The sequence below is a fragment of the Fusarium falciforme genome, chromosome 3 (genome assembly GCF_026873545.1).
Source record: "Fusarium falciforme chromosome 3, complete sequence".
Lineage (NCBI taxonomy): Eukaryota > Fungi > Ascomycota > Sordariomycetes > Hypocreales > Nectriaceae > Fusarium > Fusarium falciforme.
In genome coordinates this window covers 106,704-123,842 of record NC_070546.1, presented here as the reverse complement: position 1 = coordinate 123,842, position 17,139 = coordinate 106,704, and the positions used below count along the sequence as shown (strand labels likewise).

The following is a 17,139-nucleotide window of genomic DNA, read 5'->3' as shown; positions in this document are numbered from 1 at the left end:
ATAATAAGATATTAAGAAAAGATATTATTTATTAAATTAATAATAATCTTTCTTAAAAAATAAAAAATATATAAATATAATATAATAAGTCTAATAAGAAAATAAAAAACCTTATATTATAATTTAAATAATTAAACTTATTATAATATTATAAAATAAATATAATATATTAATAAAAGAAAGGTAAAAATAAATATAAATAAAAACTAAATATTAAAATAGCCTATAATTAAGTAAAATAAATAAGGAAATAACTAAAAGAAACCTAAGATATATAATAATAATTACTCTTAGAATTAATAAAATAAGAAAACCTTATATTAAATATAATAAATAATAAAAGGGTTATTATTATAATTACTAAGAAATTTAAATAAAAAGAAGAAATAATACTAATAAGGTAAAAATAATAAGCGCCCTTAATACTAGCTAAATAAATAGACTTTAAAGAAGCTATTATAAAAGGCTTCCCTTATAAGAAATAAATTATAAGATATAATAAAAATAAGTAATTCTTAATACTTTTTATTATTTCTTATAAGGATTATTAATAAAATAACCTTATATAATATAATTATACCTTATGCTCCTAATACTAAATTAAGGTAGTATAAAAATATAATAAAACCTATAAATTATTATAACCCTCGCGGTTATATTATATATTCCCTATAAATCCCAAGTTCTAAACTACTAATTATAATAAGATTAATATACTAAGGACTAATATTATTCCTAGACTATATTAGTCTTAAAACAATATCACGCCTACTTATAATTAGCTTTACTTAAAGAAGCCTAAGTATATAAAATATACTTATTATACTTTCTTATATAATAGCTACTATAGTTATTAATATAACTTAGTTATATTTAATACCTTTAAGTATATTACTAGATATAATACCCCTTAATATTTAAATATAGCATAATTAATCTTTCTATTAATATAAACCTAATATAACTAATTTATTCCTTAGGAATATATATAATTATTATATATTAATAGCTCTTATTTAATAAATTTCTTATATTATCTTAAATAATATTAAATATAATAACTACCTAAGTGACTCCTATAAATAACTATTAATAAGTCTTACCTATTAATTAACCTATTATACCTATCTAGGCTACCCTAATTAATAAAAACATAGGTAAGATAAAGAACTCTAATAATAATAAAGATATTAAGTAACTTTATGCGTAAATTACTGCTATAAGCACTAAAATAAATAATATATATAAATTTATTAAGAAAATAAATAAAACCTAGTATATCTAGAATATAAAATACCTAGATAATATCTAGATTATTAGTAATATAATAGCTATTACTATAAATAAAAAAGATATAAAGGAAATTTTAAAATTAAACCCCTTAGAACCCTTTAATAAGACTACTTATAAATTACCTATATTCCTTATCTAACTAAGGGTATTTACAATATATTACCTAATATAATTTACCCTAGCCTCTAGTAAGGTCTAATATACTATAAGAAGACTTAAGGACTATATTGCTATATAATTTAAACCTATTATAAGGGAATACCTTATAATCCTAGCTAGCTAATATTTGCCTTATACTTATTATCTCTACTTAAACTATAAAGTCTTTAAGGTAGCGCTTTAATAAGCTTTTAAAACTATTAATAAGAAAGTATAAACTAAAAAAGAGATTAAGGCACTCTAATAAACCTAATTTACCTTAAAGTATAAGACTAAGTACCTCTAATTAGCCTTAAAGCATAATTAAAATTAAAAACCCTTAATATCCTTATTTTTTAATAAACTTAAGAAAGAAATATAAATAAAACTCTATAAAGAAAAATAACTTAATAACCTTATTAATTATATTAATAAAGTAATTAAAATTAATAATTAATAATTCTTATAAAAAAAACTATAAAACCCTAGGTTTAATAATAATAAGACTAATAACCCTTATTTTAATATTAATTAAGATAAAAAAAATAAAATAATACCTTATATAATATAAGCCCTAGACCTATAAAACTTAAAGTAGTATAGAAAGATAATAAGGATATTAAATATTATTATTATTATAAAAAGAGCTATAAGGCTAATAAATATTATCTCCTAAGCTAGTAAGGAGCTACAACTAGGTTATAATAGGGGGGTTAGTCTAATTAAAATGCGCTAAATAAAAGGTATTTTTTTTCCCACTTAATTTCTATTATAATAGAAGTCCTAATAAGCCTGCCGGTTATAAATCGCAATATTATAAATAATATACCTATACTTAGTCTATAGCATATAATGCTGCCTTTTGGTATTAGCGATAATCTCTGCTAGAGATTACTTTTTAGCCCTCTTAGCCCTTATCTAACCCTACTTAAAGCTCTTATAAGCTAGGTATTCTAAGTAGTAATACTTATTAATATAGTTAATATCTTTATTATAGTGATTTTATTATTATTATTAATTATCTTTATTAAATTTATTACTAGACTTAAATAACTTTCTCACCTAGCTTTTATAATAATATATATTAAAGAGAGTATTATAAATATACTCTTACTATTAGGTCTAATTCTTAATTTATTATTAATTTAGCTAGGGCATATAAAGCTATAATAGATAGGTATTAATAAGAATAATATTAAGGAGAAAGGTCTATATAAGAGCCTATTAAGTGCCCCGGCGAAGGCAATAATTATAAGGTATATATAACCTTAATTAATTACCTTAATTAATATGATTTATTTCTTTATTATAGGTAATAGTAACTATTAGTATTTAAATAATCTTAATAGCCTTATTACTAAAAAAATATTATATTAGCTAGGCTTATAAGTAGTCTATAGATAGCTTTTTCTTCTTTTATTTAATACCTTTATTATTATTAGCTTTAAATATAATACTTATAAATAATATAAGGGTATTATCTTTCTAAGTAATCTAATTAACTTAATAAAGGGATAAATTAGTAAGGGAAATATATATAATCTTATCTAAAAGTAAGACCTTATTATTAGCTATTAAGATAGCTTTAACCTTATTAAAGTTATACCTATAAGTTTTAGTTTTATTATGCTTTTTATCTTTCTTGAGGTTAATATATATGCCGCTATTAACTTAAGCTATGCCTATGGCTTTATAGCTATGGCTATGGAGGCTATAAAAGAGGTCTATAGATAAGAAGAGGTTATTAAAGAAGATATAATATATCTTATTTAGTAGTAAATTATATAGGGTAATAATAATACCTTATATATTATTAAGAGGAATAAGCTTATTATCTATAATCTTTGCCTTTTTTTATTACTATAAGCCTTTCTTTCTCTTTATAATACCTATAGTACTATATTATATATCTTTTAGGTACTATAACTAGCGGATAAAAAAGCTAACTTAGGCCATAACTTAGATTTTAAACCTATAAGGAATTAGCTTATCTTTAATATATACTATCTTTATTAATTTACTTATAAAGCGTATTATGCCCTTATTTATAGCGAGATAAAAGCCTAGGTAAAAGAGCTTTATTAATACCCTCTATATATACTTAGATTATTCTTTAATGCCTTAGAAAACCTTAGGTAAGTTAATATTATTAGCCTTATTAATCTTTATATAGTTAAAGATATAGAGATATTAATAGATTAGTTTAAACTTATATAAGGGTATAAACTTTAGGACTAAGTATAGTAGGTATTATTCTCTTAGCTTTAGAGCCTTCTAGTAGCTCGGGATGGTTCTTTTTTTATAAATCCCTACGTAAATTAGTATTCTAAGCTATATATAAATCTATGCGTAGGAGATCTCTTCTTAAGCTAAGAGGCGCAAGTATTCTTTAAGTGGCATATTCTAGGCGTCTATAACTATATTTTCGAGATATCTAATAACCTAGTTATTAGTATATTTGATTTATTTTTATAGTAGCTATTTAGGTATAAAAAGCTAGAAAAGCTTAAGTGGACTCTAGGGCAAAGGATTAATTTAAAAAGTATGATATTCTATGTTAAAAGTTAAAGCCATGAGCCTCGTCGGCGGGGAAATTAGGGCACCTTATGGAGTCGTTAGGGCTAACTAGTTAGCTATATGTTTCCTTAATAAAGCTCTTATTATCATAGGTATTATTTGCCTATGATATATTAGGAATTAATTATGTATTTATTATTAAATTAAAAATGATTTCTATAGTATTTTGCTAGGAAATCCTTTATTAAGAGAATAAAGTATACCCCTTATGTACTCTTGTTATTACTGCGCTAAGTGGGGCAAGGTATGGGCTATAGCTCCTTCCTAGCTTAAGAGATAAGAAATAATAAGATATTAAGGAAAGATATTATTAAGTAAAGCTATAATAAAACCTCTTAGAAGGTAAAAAATACCTAAGTATAACTAACTAAGATAATAACCCCTAGATAGCTATCTATATTACTAAGACCCTCGGGATAGCATAATAAGAATATAATAAAATAAGACTTTAACCTAAAGAAGTCACTATGCCTTATTAAACTATCTACTTAATAAAAGAAAAAGCTACTAGTAATTATATAATTAATAATATTATAAAGAAATAACTCTATAAACTAATTAAACCCCTAAAGGTCTATTAATTATATCTCACTTATTATAGCTATAATATAGGCCAGGCGGGGAAGCCTAATAAAACAATCTAACTAAGTAAAGGACTAAAGGGACTAAACTTTATTTATAATAATCCCAGCGACTAAATAATAAAAATATTAGTCCTACCCTAAATTAAGCTTTAGGATAATTAGTCTAAGTAATATATATTAATATATAAAATATCTTTATACTTTCTTATATAATAGCTACCTTAGCTATTAATATAACTTAGTTATACTTAATACCTTTAAGCATATTACTAGATATAACTTATATTATTATTACTTAGACTATGCCTAATACTCTCTATTAATATAAACCTAATATAATTAGTTTATCTCTTAAGAAATATATAATTATTATATATTAATAACTCTTATTTAGTAATATATTATATACTCTAAGTAATATTATTATTACAATACCTAATACTAAATCCCCCTTTACCTCTTATAATAAGCTACTTATTACCCCTTAGTAAGAATAATCTATAACTAAGCTAGAAAAACCTAATATCTTAATAGATATAAATAATAATAATAAAGAATATATTATCTTAGCCTTATATAAAAATAAAGTTTATAAACTTAAAAATAAATATAATTACTTAATGTTAGGGAAATCCCCGGGAACCACGTGACCGGGAAATCCCTGGGAAATCTCTGGGATTTCCCCGGAAGGTTAGACCCACTTTTCCAGGTGACCTCCTGGGGAATTCCCCGGGAATTCCCCAAAGAATCCTCAGGGGAAACCTAAGGGAATTCCTAGGGAATTCCCTTATAAGAACCCCTAAGTAGACTAAATAATATCCCATCGAATTCTTACCTTATTATTATGCCTTTTGGAAATCTATGCCTTCTCTAAGGACCCGTGACTTCTAAGAGGCCTAGTAAGGGATAAATAAGTATTACTATTATTATTCCCTTATACTTAAGTACTTAATATAATAACCTCTTAAATAATATATAAAATAATACTAAGATTACCTAAGAATAACTTATAAGTATAAAGATATTTATAAATAATATATAAAAATATTTTTATTAAGCTATAAAATAATAATAATAATAATATTAATAAATAATTAATAAATAATAAGATTAAATTAATTAACTTATTATACTTTAAGTATAATAAAATAACCTAATATAATAATAAATCTATAACCTTAGTAGCCTAATATTTAAGCATAATATTACTAATATAACCTATAAAGATATAAATAAGATTATTAAGCCTAAGGACTTAGAGCTATTTAATAAATAAGCTATTTATATTAAGATATTTCTTATATCCCTTAGGGTATATTAATAATATTTTCTTACTTAGATAGCTAATACTAAAAACAAGGTCTTATATATTAATAAATACCTTATAAGAAATATATTTACTTAGTTTAAGCCTAAGTTATATAATTTTTTTTAAAATAAGCTAACTAAGAAAACTTAATTTTTTTTTATAAAATATAAAAACTTTAAGAATATAATTAAATAAAACTTTAAAACTATTAATAAAAAATAATAAGTTAGATAAAAGCTTAAAAACTTATAATAAATAAAAGCTATTTTAATTTATATAACTAAGTTTATATAAATTATTTTATTTCTTAATTAAGAAATAAGTACCCTTTAGATTATATTTTATAAAAGACTTAAAAATAAAAAAAAAAATAAACTCTATAAAATAAAAAAACCTAATAACCTCTAAGATTATATTAATATAGCTATTAAAATTAATAATTAATAATTTAAATAATATATAAAGAAATCTAATAAAAAATAAATCTAAGGTAATAAGAATAATATTAATTAATCTTAGAAAAAAAAATAAACTAAGGGTAATATATCTTATAAAACCTATATAAGACCTATAGAACTTAAAGTAGCCTAAAAGGATAATAAAAATATTAAGTATTATTATTATTATAAGAAGGGCTATAAGGCTTATAAATATTAAAAAAAGTAATAAAATATTAAGAAAAGGCGCTATTAACTAAAGCTATAATAAAACCTCTTAAAAGGTAAGAAATACCTATATATAATTAACTAAGATAATAACCCCTAGATAGCTATTTATATTACTAAGATACTAAGAATAATATAAAAAAGATATAATAATATAAGACTTTAACCTAGAGAAGTTATTATACCTTACTAAGCTACTTACTTAATAAAAGAATAAGCTACTAATAACTATATAATTAATAATATTATAAAGAAATAACTCTATAAATTAATTAAACCCCTAAAGATTTATTAATTATATTTTATTAACCTAAATATATAAAACCCTCTATTAAAACTAAATAATAAAAAAAAAACCTTATTAAAAAATAATAAATAATTATTATTACTTAGCTAAATAGATATTATAAACCTATTAATTATAGCTAATACTCCATGGGAATATAAATATAATAAAAATAAGATATTATATAAATCTGCTAATAATAATACGGCTAATATATAATACTTTAAAAAGATAATTATAAAATATTAGTCTGCTAAGGGATTAATAAATACTATTAGCTTAATATTACTACCTAATATATCTAATTAATTAAAAAATAATAAAATATAAATAATATAAAGGATATTTATATATAAGTATATTATAAGGAAATAGCTATAAACCTAAGATAGCTTAAACCTTATTATAACCTATAGAATAACCTATATATAATATCTATATACCTATAATATAAAGAAATCTCTTAGGTATAATATAAGGATTACTATTATAATATATATATTATAAATAAATAATAAAATAATTATTTTCTAATTTAATTACCTTAGCTTAATATTAAACCTTACTTAGCCTATAAAACCTTTTAATATAAGATAAAAAAATAATATAAAAGACTTAATATTACTATATTATAGTTTTATTTTACTAAGGAGGGAGCTATTAGCTTAAAATAATAAATTATTATTATAATATAATAAGTTAATATACTTAATAAGCAAGCGCCGCAGTCATATAAGCACCGCACTTTTCTACCTTATACCTAACTTTTTATTTAATTAATCGATTCTTAATAACCTAATATGCTAGCTATTACTATTAAAGCTAGAACCCTTCTTGCCCTTTAGGCCCTTTAAAATAACCTAAAACTAAGCATCTAACGCGCCGTAAGCACCTATATAGTCGATGAGCGATGACTACATCGCCGCTAGCAAGGCATCTAGTCTCAACGCGATACTATCTAGAAATCACATCGGCTATCTAATCTAGAGGAATAGATCCTTATTTACTTTATTCTTAATCTAGATTTATAAGGATTTCCTCCCTAGCTATATAATATAAAAGAAATAGCTAATTAATTACTTATTAACTATGATATATTACTAGTTAGTATACATTAGGCTTATAATTTTATTAAGTAGCACTTAGACCTTAAGATATATTTCTTTTATAAATATAATTATTAAAGAGCTAAGTATAAAGATCTAATTATTATCTATAATTAGTTTTAGCTTATAATAAATATAATTATAAAGTATAATATCTAATTAAATAATATCTATAACTTTAATAAGATTAGCTTTCTTATAGATATAATTATAAGTAGGATAATTATTATAAGTATAAAAAGGCATTTAAAGCTAAAATTAGTATAGCCTAATAACTAAGAATAAATTATAGTTATTTAAGTAATTAATACTAAAAGCTAAGTAATTTAGCTATTTATTATTAGCGCGAGCTAATATTACCTTACTAATTAATATAAAGAAAGTAACCTCTTAGGTAATTAAGCTATTATAATAATTAAAAATAGCTAAACTAATAATAAGATTAGTCTTAAGTAGCTTAAATACTTTAATTAATATATAATTAATTAATTAATTAATTTTTATTATCTTTTAATCCTTAATAGCTATAAAAATTATTAATTTATTAATTTTAAGAGATATTATAAAAAAAAAAAATTATTTAGCTTTATATATTACTTTATTTTTCTTATTTATTTTAGTTACTTAATATTAAGTATTTTAGGCTACTTAAAAAGGCTTATAATTAAGAAATAAAATATCTAATTAAATACTCTATAACCTATATTTTAAAGACTAAGTTCTTTTTAGCCTTTTATATTATATATAAGGCTATTATAATAAAGAGAAATATTAAAGGGGCTTTTAAAGGAGCTAGTTTTATTCCCCTTAACCTAGAAGCTATAGTCTTAAAGCTTAATATATAGCTATAGACTCTAATACCTACCAAGGAGGTAATTAAACCTTTTACCCCTTAGGTCTTAAGGACCCTAAAGATTATACTTAAGGCTAGATCTTAGTCTAAATACCTTAAAAGATAAATTAGAAGGCATTATAGTAGCTCCTTAGAGTTAATTATAGAGGCTATAAAGTCTCTTACGAAGGTAATAAAGGGAAATATATATAAGATTATATTATTAAGGGCTAAGGTTAAAGACCTTTAAGAGGTAAATAAGATATTAAGCTAGTAATAGAGGGTAAAAAAGACTAGATTATAGAAAAGAGGGGTTATAATAGTAGAGAAAGGAAGATAAGTAATTAATTAAATAGATATAGATATATAAGTAATAGCTAAATTATTAAGGAGTAGTAGTCGAGGAAGGTTAATTAGACCGGGTATTTAGCGCTATAGTATATATAGTAAGCCTAGCTATAATATAAGGACTTATTAGGTAGTAATTAAGATATCTAGGAAAGAGTATAATAAGTAGTTTTAATTAATTAAATAGTTTATAGTGTTTTTATCGCAATAACTATAGAAGGGGTTAAAAAAAGTATAGCGCTTATATAATTACGGTGCTTGCTTATTAAGTATGTTATAATAAAATAAAAAAAAGTATTTATTAAGAGCTACCTTAATATAAAAGCTATATTATACTATAAAGAAATATACTTATAATATAAAGAATAAGTATTAGCTATATATAACTAGCTAGAATATATAATAAGAAAAGGATTTAATTTCTTAATTTATTAAAAAAATATTATTAATAAGAAATAATATAAGAGTATTTAATTATACCTTAAGAAAGACTATAAACCTATTAATACGGCCCTATAAGAATATACTAATTATTTTAAATATAGAGACCTTAATAAGGTCTTTATAAAAATATAATAGCTAAATTATATTTACCCTAATAATAGTAATAAGGCTATAAAATAAGATTATTAAAAATAAATTAATAACTAAGTAAATAATTATAATTATAAAGCTTATATAAATAGTAAATATAAGGTTAATTATTATAGCTATATAATAATAAAAAACTAAGTACTTTATTTAATATAAGGCAATAAATAAATAAATATAAAAAAGTATTACCCTAAAAGGCCCTTTGTTTTATAAATAAAGCCTATAAGGAATAATACTTAAAACTAAAAATATATTTTAAGGGAAAATAATTAAATACTTTAATAAATAATAGAGCTAAATAAAATTACTTTAACTTAATAATAATAAATAAACTTAAGTTATTATAAAGATATAAATAAATACCTTATTTAATTATTAACCTAAAAAAAAACCCTTTTAATTATAATAATAAAATTATTAATTATAATATTAATTACCTTAAAGTTTTTATTAAAAAAAAACTAATAGATATTATTTAATATTATAATTAATAAGTATTATAAGTTTATACTTAAATACTTATAGTTATAATATTATAACTTATATTTTAATTAAAGAATTAGCTAGATATTTTCTTTTAATACTAAGATATACTTTATAATAAATAATAATTTAAGAAATAATATAAGATCTTAAACTTTTATTATAAATACTAAAGAAATTAAAAAGAGGTAATATAAAATACCTCTTTACCTAAAGGAATATAATATAAATACTATAATAAATAAAAGTAATAAAATTAATAAATAATTATATATATTATATAATAATTTTATTAATTAAAAAAAAACCTTACATAAGTTAAAAAGATATTAAAAAAAAAAGACTTAAAAATATCTTATTATAATATTATATTTATAAGAAACTTTTTATAAAAAAACTTAAAATAGGCCTATTAAAGTATATATATTATAACTCAGAAATTAAGTTTATTAATAAGAAGTAACCTAGCTTTAATAAACTCTACTTCCTTAATAAAGTATAATTATTAATATTAAAAGAATATATTAAGGGATAGTACTATACATAAAAGAGGTAAGACAAGAGAGGAAATAGAAGCAATAGTAGAGGGGTATCTCTAGACGTGATTCATGCACGGGCCATATTTAAGGTAATTTAATAAAATACAATAAGACGCGACGCATATACGGACGACCCAGCAACGTACACAGACCAGTTTCTATGTAATTAATCGAATTACCAGCACGACTGCGTACAGTAGGAACGCCAGCCATATCGGCATTTTGCGTAGCAGCAATACGAGGTGCATGACTAGCCTTGGAGGCCTTAATGCCGACATGGCTATATAGACGACGAGTCCACGCGTGGCTTGTTTGATATGAGAGTTCTGCTATATGAGAGTTCTGCTATATGAGAGTTCTGCTATATGATTATAAGCTACAAAGTCTTGTAAATAAAGAAGACAATCTAACTTCCTGTTGGTCTGTCTTTCTGTTGTCGTAATATCTTAATATTATACCATTTGTCGGGACGCGAGAAGTCCGGAAATGGCTCTCTTTCAACCTGCCAACGAAAAAACAGCCGGAAAGCGAGTTGGCCAACCAAACAAGCATAAGGGTCACGAAGTCTCAAGCAAGCCCCATACTCGATTCGGCCGTTCTGGTTAGTTTTGCCTTGATTCATAACCACAACAAAGGCGTAGGTTGGGTTGTTGTGAACCTGGACGCCCTCGTTAGGACACTCAGGACAGAAGCACAGTCGGCCAGCTCAATAGGCCTCCGGTTGCTTGATCGTAACAACATGTGGTTGCCGAAGAGAAAATCCACGGAAGTACGCAGTCCACACGCCTTCTCTTTCAATCCCCAGGCACAACGAGTATGCTCTGGTATTTTGGCAGGCGAGTAGGCATCTTTAATGGTGCCCAGAGTCTCGTAATGGCGTTGCCGTAGGTCCTCACGGTGTTGAATTTGAGCGTGAGTGCGGATTTGAATGGCTCCTCTTCATCTTCTGATATCAGCTCGATCTTATCTACGGCAGTTTTGACGGCAACGGTGATACAGCTGTCATCTGGAGCTGAAGCGCCAGCGGGGTCGCCAGCAGGGTCGTCAACAGAGGTCGTCTTGGCCTTCTTGGCCTTGCGTTCAGCCACGCCTTCGGCCCAGCGTTTTCTCTCACTTTTCGCTCGAGATCCAGTCTTAGATGCCCTGCTGACGACTCTCTCGTCGAGAAACCATACCAATTTGCCCTCATCCACGAGGTCAGCTGGCAGAACAACTCCCTGGTTGTACGGCTTAGGCCAGTCTGGAGGGATAGACGGGAAGGCTTTCTCTGTACACCATTCCTGGATATAAGTTAGAAATATGATTCGTCTTGCAGTTAAATTATAATAAATAAGTAGCAGCATATGTGGTGGTGTATGTAAATTGCCTCCATACCTTCCACTCCTTCTGGGGACGCGTATACGTGCGACGCGTATTCTGTGGCTGCGTCTTATCTTCATCAATTAAATAGTAGTTGGTCGCGTTCTCAACTGCCTTGAGAAGCTCAAAATCGTCACGTTTGGCCATTTTAAATGGGCTGGTCAACGAAAATGGTGATAATTTTGCTCAGTGTCGTATGACGTGGCTGGTGTTCGTGTTGGTGTTAGTTACACGCAGAACGCTCGAAAAAAATCGCGACCTGAAGGGCACCACCGGGGTCGGACCTTCAAAAACGCGTTGAAAAGTCGATTCGCTATGGTCATCCCTGTCATCCAAAGCCGGAAACAGAGGCTCCAGACCTTCTGTTTGCGTGGGTTTTTTGGTGCAACCGGGTGGGGCCGGATGACAGAATCCTCCTGCAGATGACAGTCATGCCCCGTTTTGGCCTGCGATACCTAGTGATTGGCAATGCAATTATTACCTCGCGTCTGGAGTCCCGCCCAACATAGTCCCTTTCATGCAAGACTGCATGTTGGAGATAGATTGCGTGATGGGAGGGCAGGTAAAGGTACCAACGGCACGCAAACAGATGCATACCCCATTGCAAAACCGCGAAGAATATCCCAAATTAAAAAAATGGGAAGGCACTAATTACATCGTTTTGTTGTTTAGCCTACAAAATGTAACTGGTCTCCACCCTCACTCCGGTTCCCGACCTCCCGCCATTTTGTTAGTAGAAGTAATGTGTTGAAGAATGCTGTCCCTTCAGGATATCACGATCGATTTAGCTAACCGCGCCGAGAGCTCGCCGAGCTTCTGGAGCGAATGCAGGGATGGCATTCGTCCAAACGATCTGCAACGATGCATGTTTGCACCCAGACGTGCTGCTCCGACAATGCCGCCATGGGGAAACTGCGTCTCTGCAAAATGGGGCTCGAGGGGGCCATTGGGGGAGAGAAAACGAGGGTCGATTTGGCGCGCTTGTTAAATTCCTTGTTACTTTTCCCGCCTTCTTTTTCTCTGCGTTTTTCCGTTCAAGACCATGCCAAGCGCCATGTCATGGCGGGATAACGTCGCAGTATCTCTTGGGGTTGCTTATCGCGGCGTGGCAGTGCATGACACCGGCATTCATTGGAGCCGAGCGTTGCTTGATCTCGCATATGGTGTTTCGTGATGGCTTGGCTTGGCGATGGCGATCGATCTCTGCATCTCGCTGGGAGGGGCGGACCGCGTCAGGCCGTTCGTTATCTGAACAATTGGCGTCCATCACAGTGGCCGGAAGAGGCGCCTGTTACCCGGAAGGTGTAGTGGGGCAGGAGTCTGTCTACTGCGCACAGACTAGTAGATCGGGGAATATTTATAGATGATAGATATGCCTGATGCTTGATGCTTGATGCCTGCTTCTCTCCGAGTCGGGTCCGGACCTCGTTTCACAATCTGAGATCTGGCCGCCTCCTAATTATAGTCCATACTACGTACGCGGTAAGAAATGGGAGGGCCTAAAGCGGCCTCGAAACAGCTTACGTAGCCAGCCGGGCCCTACTGGCTGGGGCCATGGCTGGATAAAAGCACACGATTGGTTTTACGTTCTAGAACTAACTAGTTAAGCCTCTGGTGAAACTTGTTTCTCGCAAATCTCTGGTACATGCTCCCCCCCCTGTGCCAGGCCAGCTGTTTCGACGGCTTGAGGTTTATCCATCCGTGTCTCCATAGTACGAGAAAAACTCGGAGCCCAACAGCTGTCGTCCCAATGTGTTGCGCGTTGGGTCGTGTTGATACGGGACGAGGCCCAAATCGATTGAGATCGACGGACATGTAGGTAGTAGAGATTTGATAAGAGTCCGGTCTGGCTCTCGAGCCACACAGAGAAGCCATTCAATGTACACAGCCAGGCTAATTTCTAGTTTTGAATGAATAAAATGATGGCCTCTTGCTTCCGTCCTTGTTAGCCGTCGATGAATGTGCAAAAACATACAAAACCCACCAGCCCTGTTTGCCATGGTAGTTTCTATTTCGTGTGTTTCGTTGGCGGCGATTTGCACGTCCACGGCTCTGCCCGACGTAGAGCACGGCGCCGATCCAGCCAGGAGCATCCGAAAACAACCTGCGTTCTATGGTACGGGCCTGTATCTATCTGTGTCACAGTGATGGGTCCCCCCTGGGCTGTCTGAGACGGTTGATGTCCTCCCTCTGGCTTAATTCGGTAGCGCACGCACCTTAATTGCGCGGCGGCTCTAATTATGGCAGCCTCCTTTCAGCGGGGGTCCTTCCTGATCTGGCGACTCGCCAGCCTTGACAGAGCCGCACCATGGGCCCTGCAACGACTCGCACGCCCTGAACGCCTTGAATATCCTCATCCTCATAGCTGTCCGCTTCTTCAAGGGCGAGTGGCTGAAAAAAAAAAAACCTATTTTTTTCCCGTAGTTTTTAGCATTTTCAAACTAATGCTTCCATAGTTACCAAATTTTATGCTTTTCTAGCCTTTATAGATAGAAAATTGAATGCTTCAACACTTCAACGCGTCAACGATTCAGTGATTCAACGCTTCTGCTTCGGACCCCTTCTCCCTCTGGGATTCCCCTCTGGGATTCTGAAAGGTCGGTGGAGCCAACGGCGGGTATCCCCTGTCCTAAAAATGGCATCCGAAATCGAAATGCCCCCCCAAGACTCTCAGGTTGCCCGCCTCGCCACATCGAATGGCCTTTCTCAAACGGGGGCACCGCCTTGACCGAGCTTTCGCGGGAAGAGATTGGCGTTTCGTTTTGCACGATACCACGGAACGGAGAAAGGCCCACTAAACTGAGATCTCTGCTAGCCGAGCCATGTAGGATGTAGATGTGAGTTCTATTCTCAGCAGCTTGGGGCTGTCCGGGCGCGCAATCGAGTCGTTGCCCAATGCCATATATCATCCGATCCAAAACCCTCAGTGACTTCGATACAAACAGTGTTCTTTATCATCGTGTGGAAGCAACTTGCCCTTGAAGGAGCAAGAAGCAGCTGACATAGACTTGGATACAAAAATCTGGGGAGCTGGAATCTCCCTTGTGCAGCGGCATTTTCGTCTTTTATCCCTCTTGTTATTCCTGGTTTCTCTTTCTTTTCTTTTCGGTTCTTTTTTTTTCTGCTATTATTATTCTGTTACCGCCCGTCATGGAAAGCAGGGGGGACAGATCGGCTTGGACCGAGTCCATCGTGTCGACGCGCAAGAACTCGTCGGAATGGCAGTTATCGAGACCAAACTCGCCCATTCTGAGTCTCAAGCCGGACCACGAAAAGACAAACGACGCCAACCCGGACACAAATACAGATATCTTCAACCCATCCATGACACCGGCTGTCGAAAAGGGCGAGGACCCGTTCCGTGACGACCCAGACCACCCCGGCGGCGGTGTCGACATGTTCGATCCGAACCGGCCCAAGATGCCCCTGAAGCAGCGGCTGCACCACTTCACATGGGCTTGGTACACGCTCACCATGAGTACCGGTGGTCTGTCGCTCCTCATCTTCGCCCAGCCGCACCAGTTCCCTGGTCTCAGGCAGATCGGCATGGCTGTCTACGTGGTCAACATCTTGCTGTTCGTCGCCGTATGCTCTGCCATGGTGCTGCGGTTCTTCTTCAACCCCGGAGACATGGCCAAGTCGCTCACCCACGAGCGCGAGGGCTTCTTCTTCCCGACCTTCTTCCTCTCCATCGCGACCCTCATCACCGGTACCCAACGCTACGCCATCCCCAACAACGACTCGACGCTGGTGTGGGCCATTCAAGTGGCCTTTTGGGGATACGTCATCCTCACCCTCATGCTGGCCATCGGCCAGTACAGCTATGTGTTCGCCGCCCACAGCTTCGGCCTGCAGACCATGATGCCGACGTGGATCCTTCCCATCTTCCCCATTATGCTCTCGGGCACGATTGCCTCCGTCATCGCTGACACGCAGCCCGAGATCGCGGCCGTTCCCATCATCGTGGCCGGCTTGACGTGCCAGGGTCTCGGCCTGTCGGTCGCCGTCCTCATGTACGCACACATGGTCGGCCGCTTGATGTCGGCCGGCCTGCCCAACCGCGAGCACCGTCCCGGCCTGTTCATGAACGTCGGCCCCCCGTCATTCACTGCTCTGGCCCTCATCGGTATGGCCAACGGCCTCCCCGACAGCTTTGACCCCGACCTGGACGGCGTCATCATCGACGCTGGCATCATCCGTACAATTGCCCTGATATCCGGCATCAGCCTCTGGGCCCTCGCGGCCTGGTGGTGGGGCATTGCCGTCATCGCGGTCCTCCAGTCGCCTCCCGTCTACTTCCATCTCGGCTGGTGGGCCATGGTCTTCCCCAACACCGGTTGGATCCTTGCCACCATCTCCATCGGAAATGCCATGGCCAGCGAGGCAGTCAAGTGGATGGGCACCGGCATGAGCATTGTGCTCCTCCTCACCTACTTCTATGTCCTCTACAACCACGTCCGGGCCGTGGTAAAACAAGATATCATGTACACCGGAAGGTGAGTTTCCACCTCGGTCCCCAAAAACAACTTCTCAACGATTGCTAACTTGACACAAGGGACGAGGATTACAACGACCACTAGTCCTGGTGAGATTGGGGGGGTGAGCGGACTTTTAACCGCCTCCGTTGTAGGCATTGCCATGGCGGCGATCCTCTTGTAGGGTGTTTGGACTCTGTCAAGCCGAATATCAGGAAACATTCATGAATACAAGGCGAGGGAGGATGTTTATGATGCGATGAATACATCTCCATTGCTTTATAGACTGAATGCAGCCAAAACTCTACAAAATTGCCTGGCTAAAGGCATAAGTACGTTGTACGTGAGTGATGCTTGTTCTTGGGGTACGGTGTTGACTATACCGTCCCTGCATCAGCCCAGATTTGTCGATGAAATGTGCTGCTACTCCAAGTACGGCGAGGTAGTTCGGCGACGTCTAAAGATCGAAGGAGAGCGAAATTCAACTCTGACTGTCGAGCATATCCTGCCGCAAACTCTCCTTCCTCACCTCGAACATATTTATCACCCAC

The 17,139-nt window shown here is 32.5% G+C and overlaps 1 protein-coding gene across 1 annotated transcript; it reads left to right on the top strand.

Annotated features, from left to right (window-relative positions):
• Positions 1–15,263: 15,263 nt before the first annotated feature.
• On the top strand, positions 15,264–16,693 carry NCS54_00334500 (Hypothetical protein; the record flags this gene model as incomplete). The annotated part of the gene is made up of 2 exons (XM_053148922.1): positions 15,264–16,609; positions 16,669–16,693. 2 exons carry the CDS (start codon positions 15,264–15,266, stop codon positions 16,691–16,693), a joined length of 1,371 nt encoding a protein of 456 aa, XP_053004897.1.
• Between the last annotated feature and the right edge of the window lie 446 nt (positions 16,694–17,139).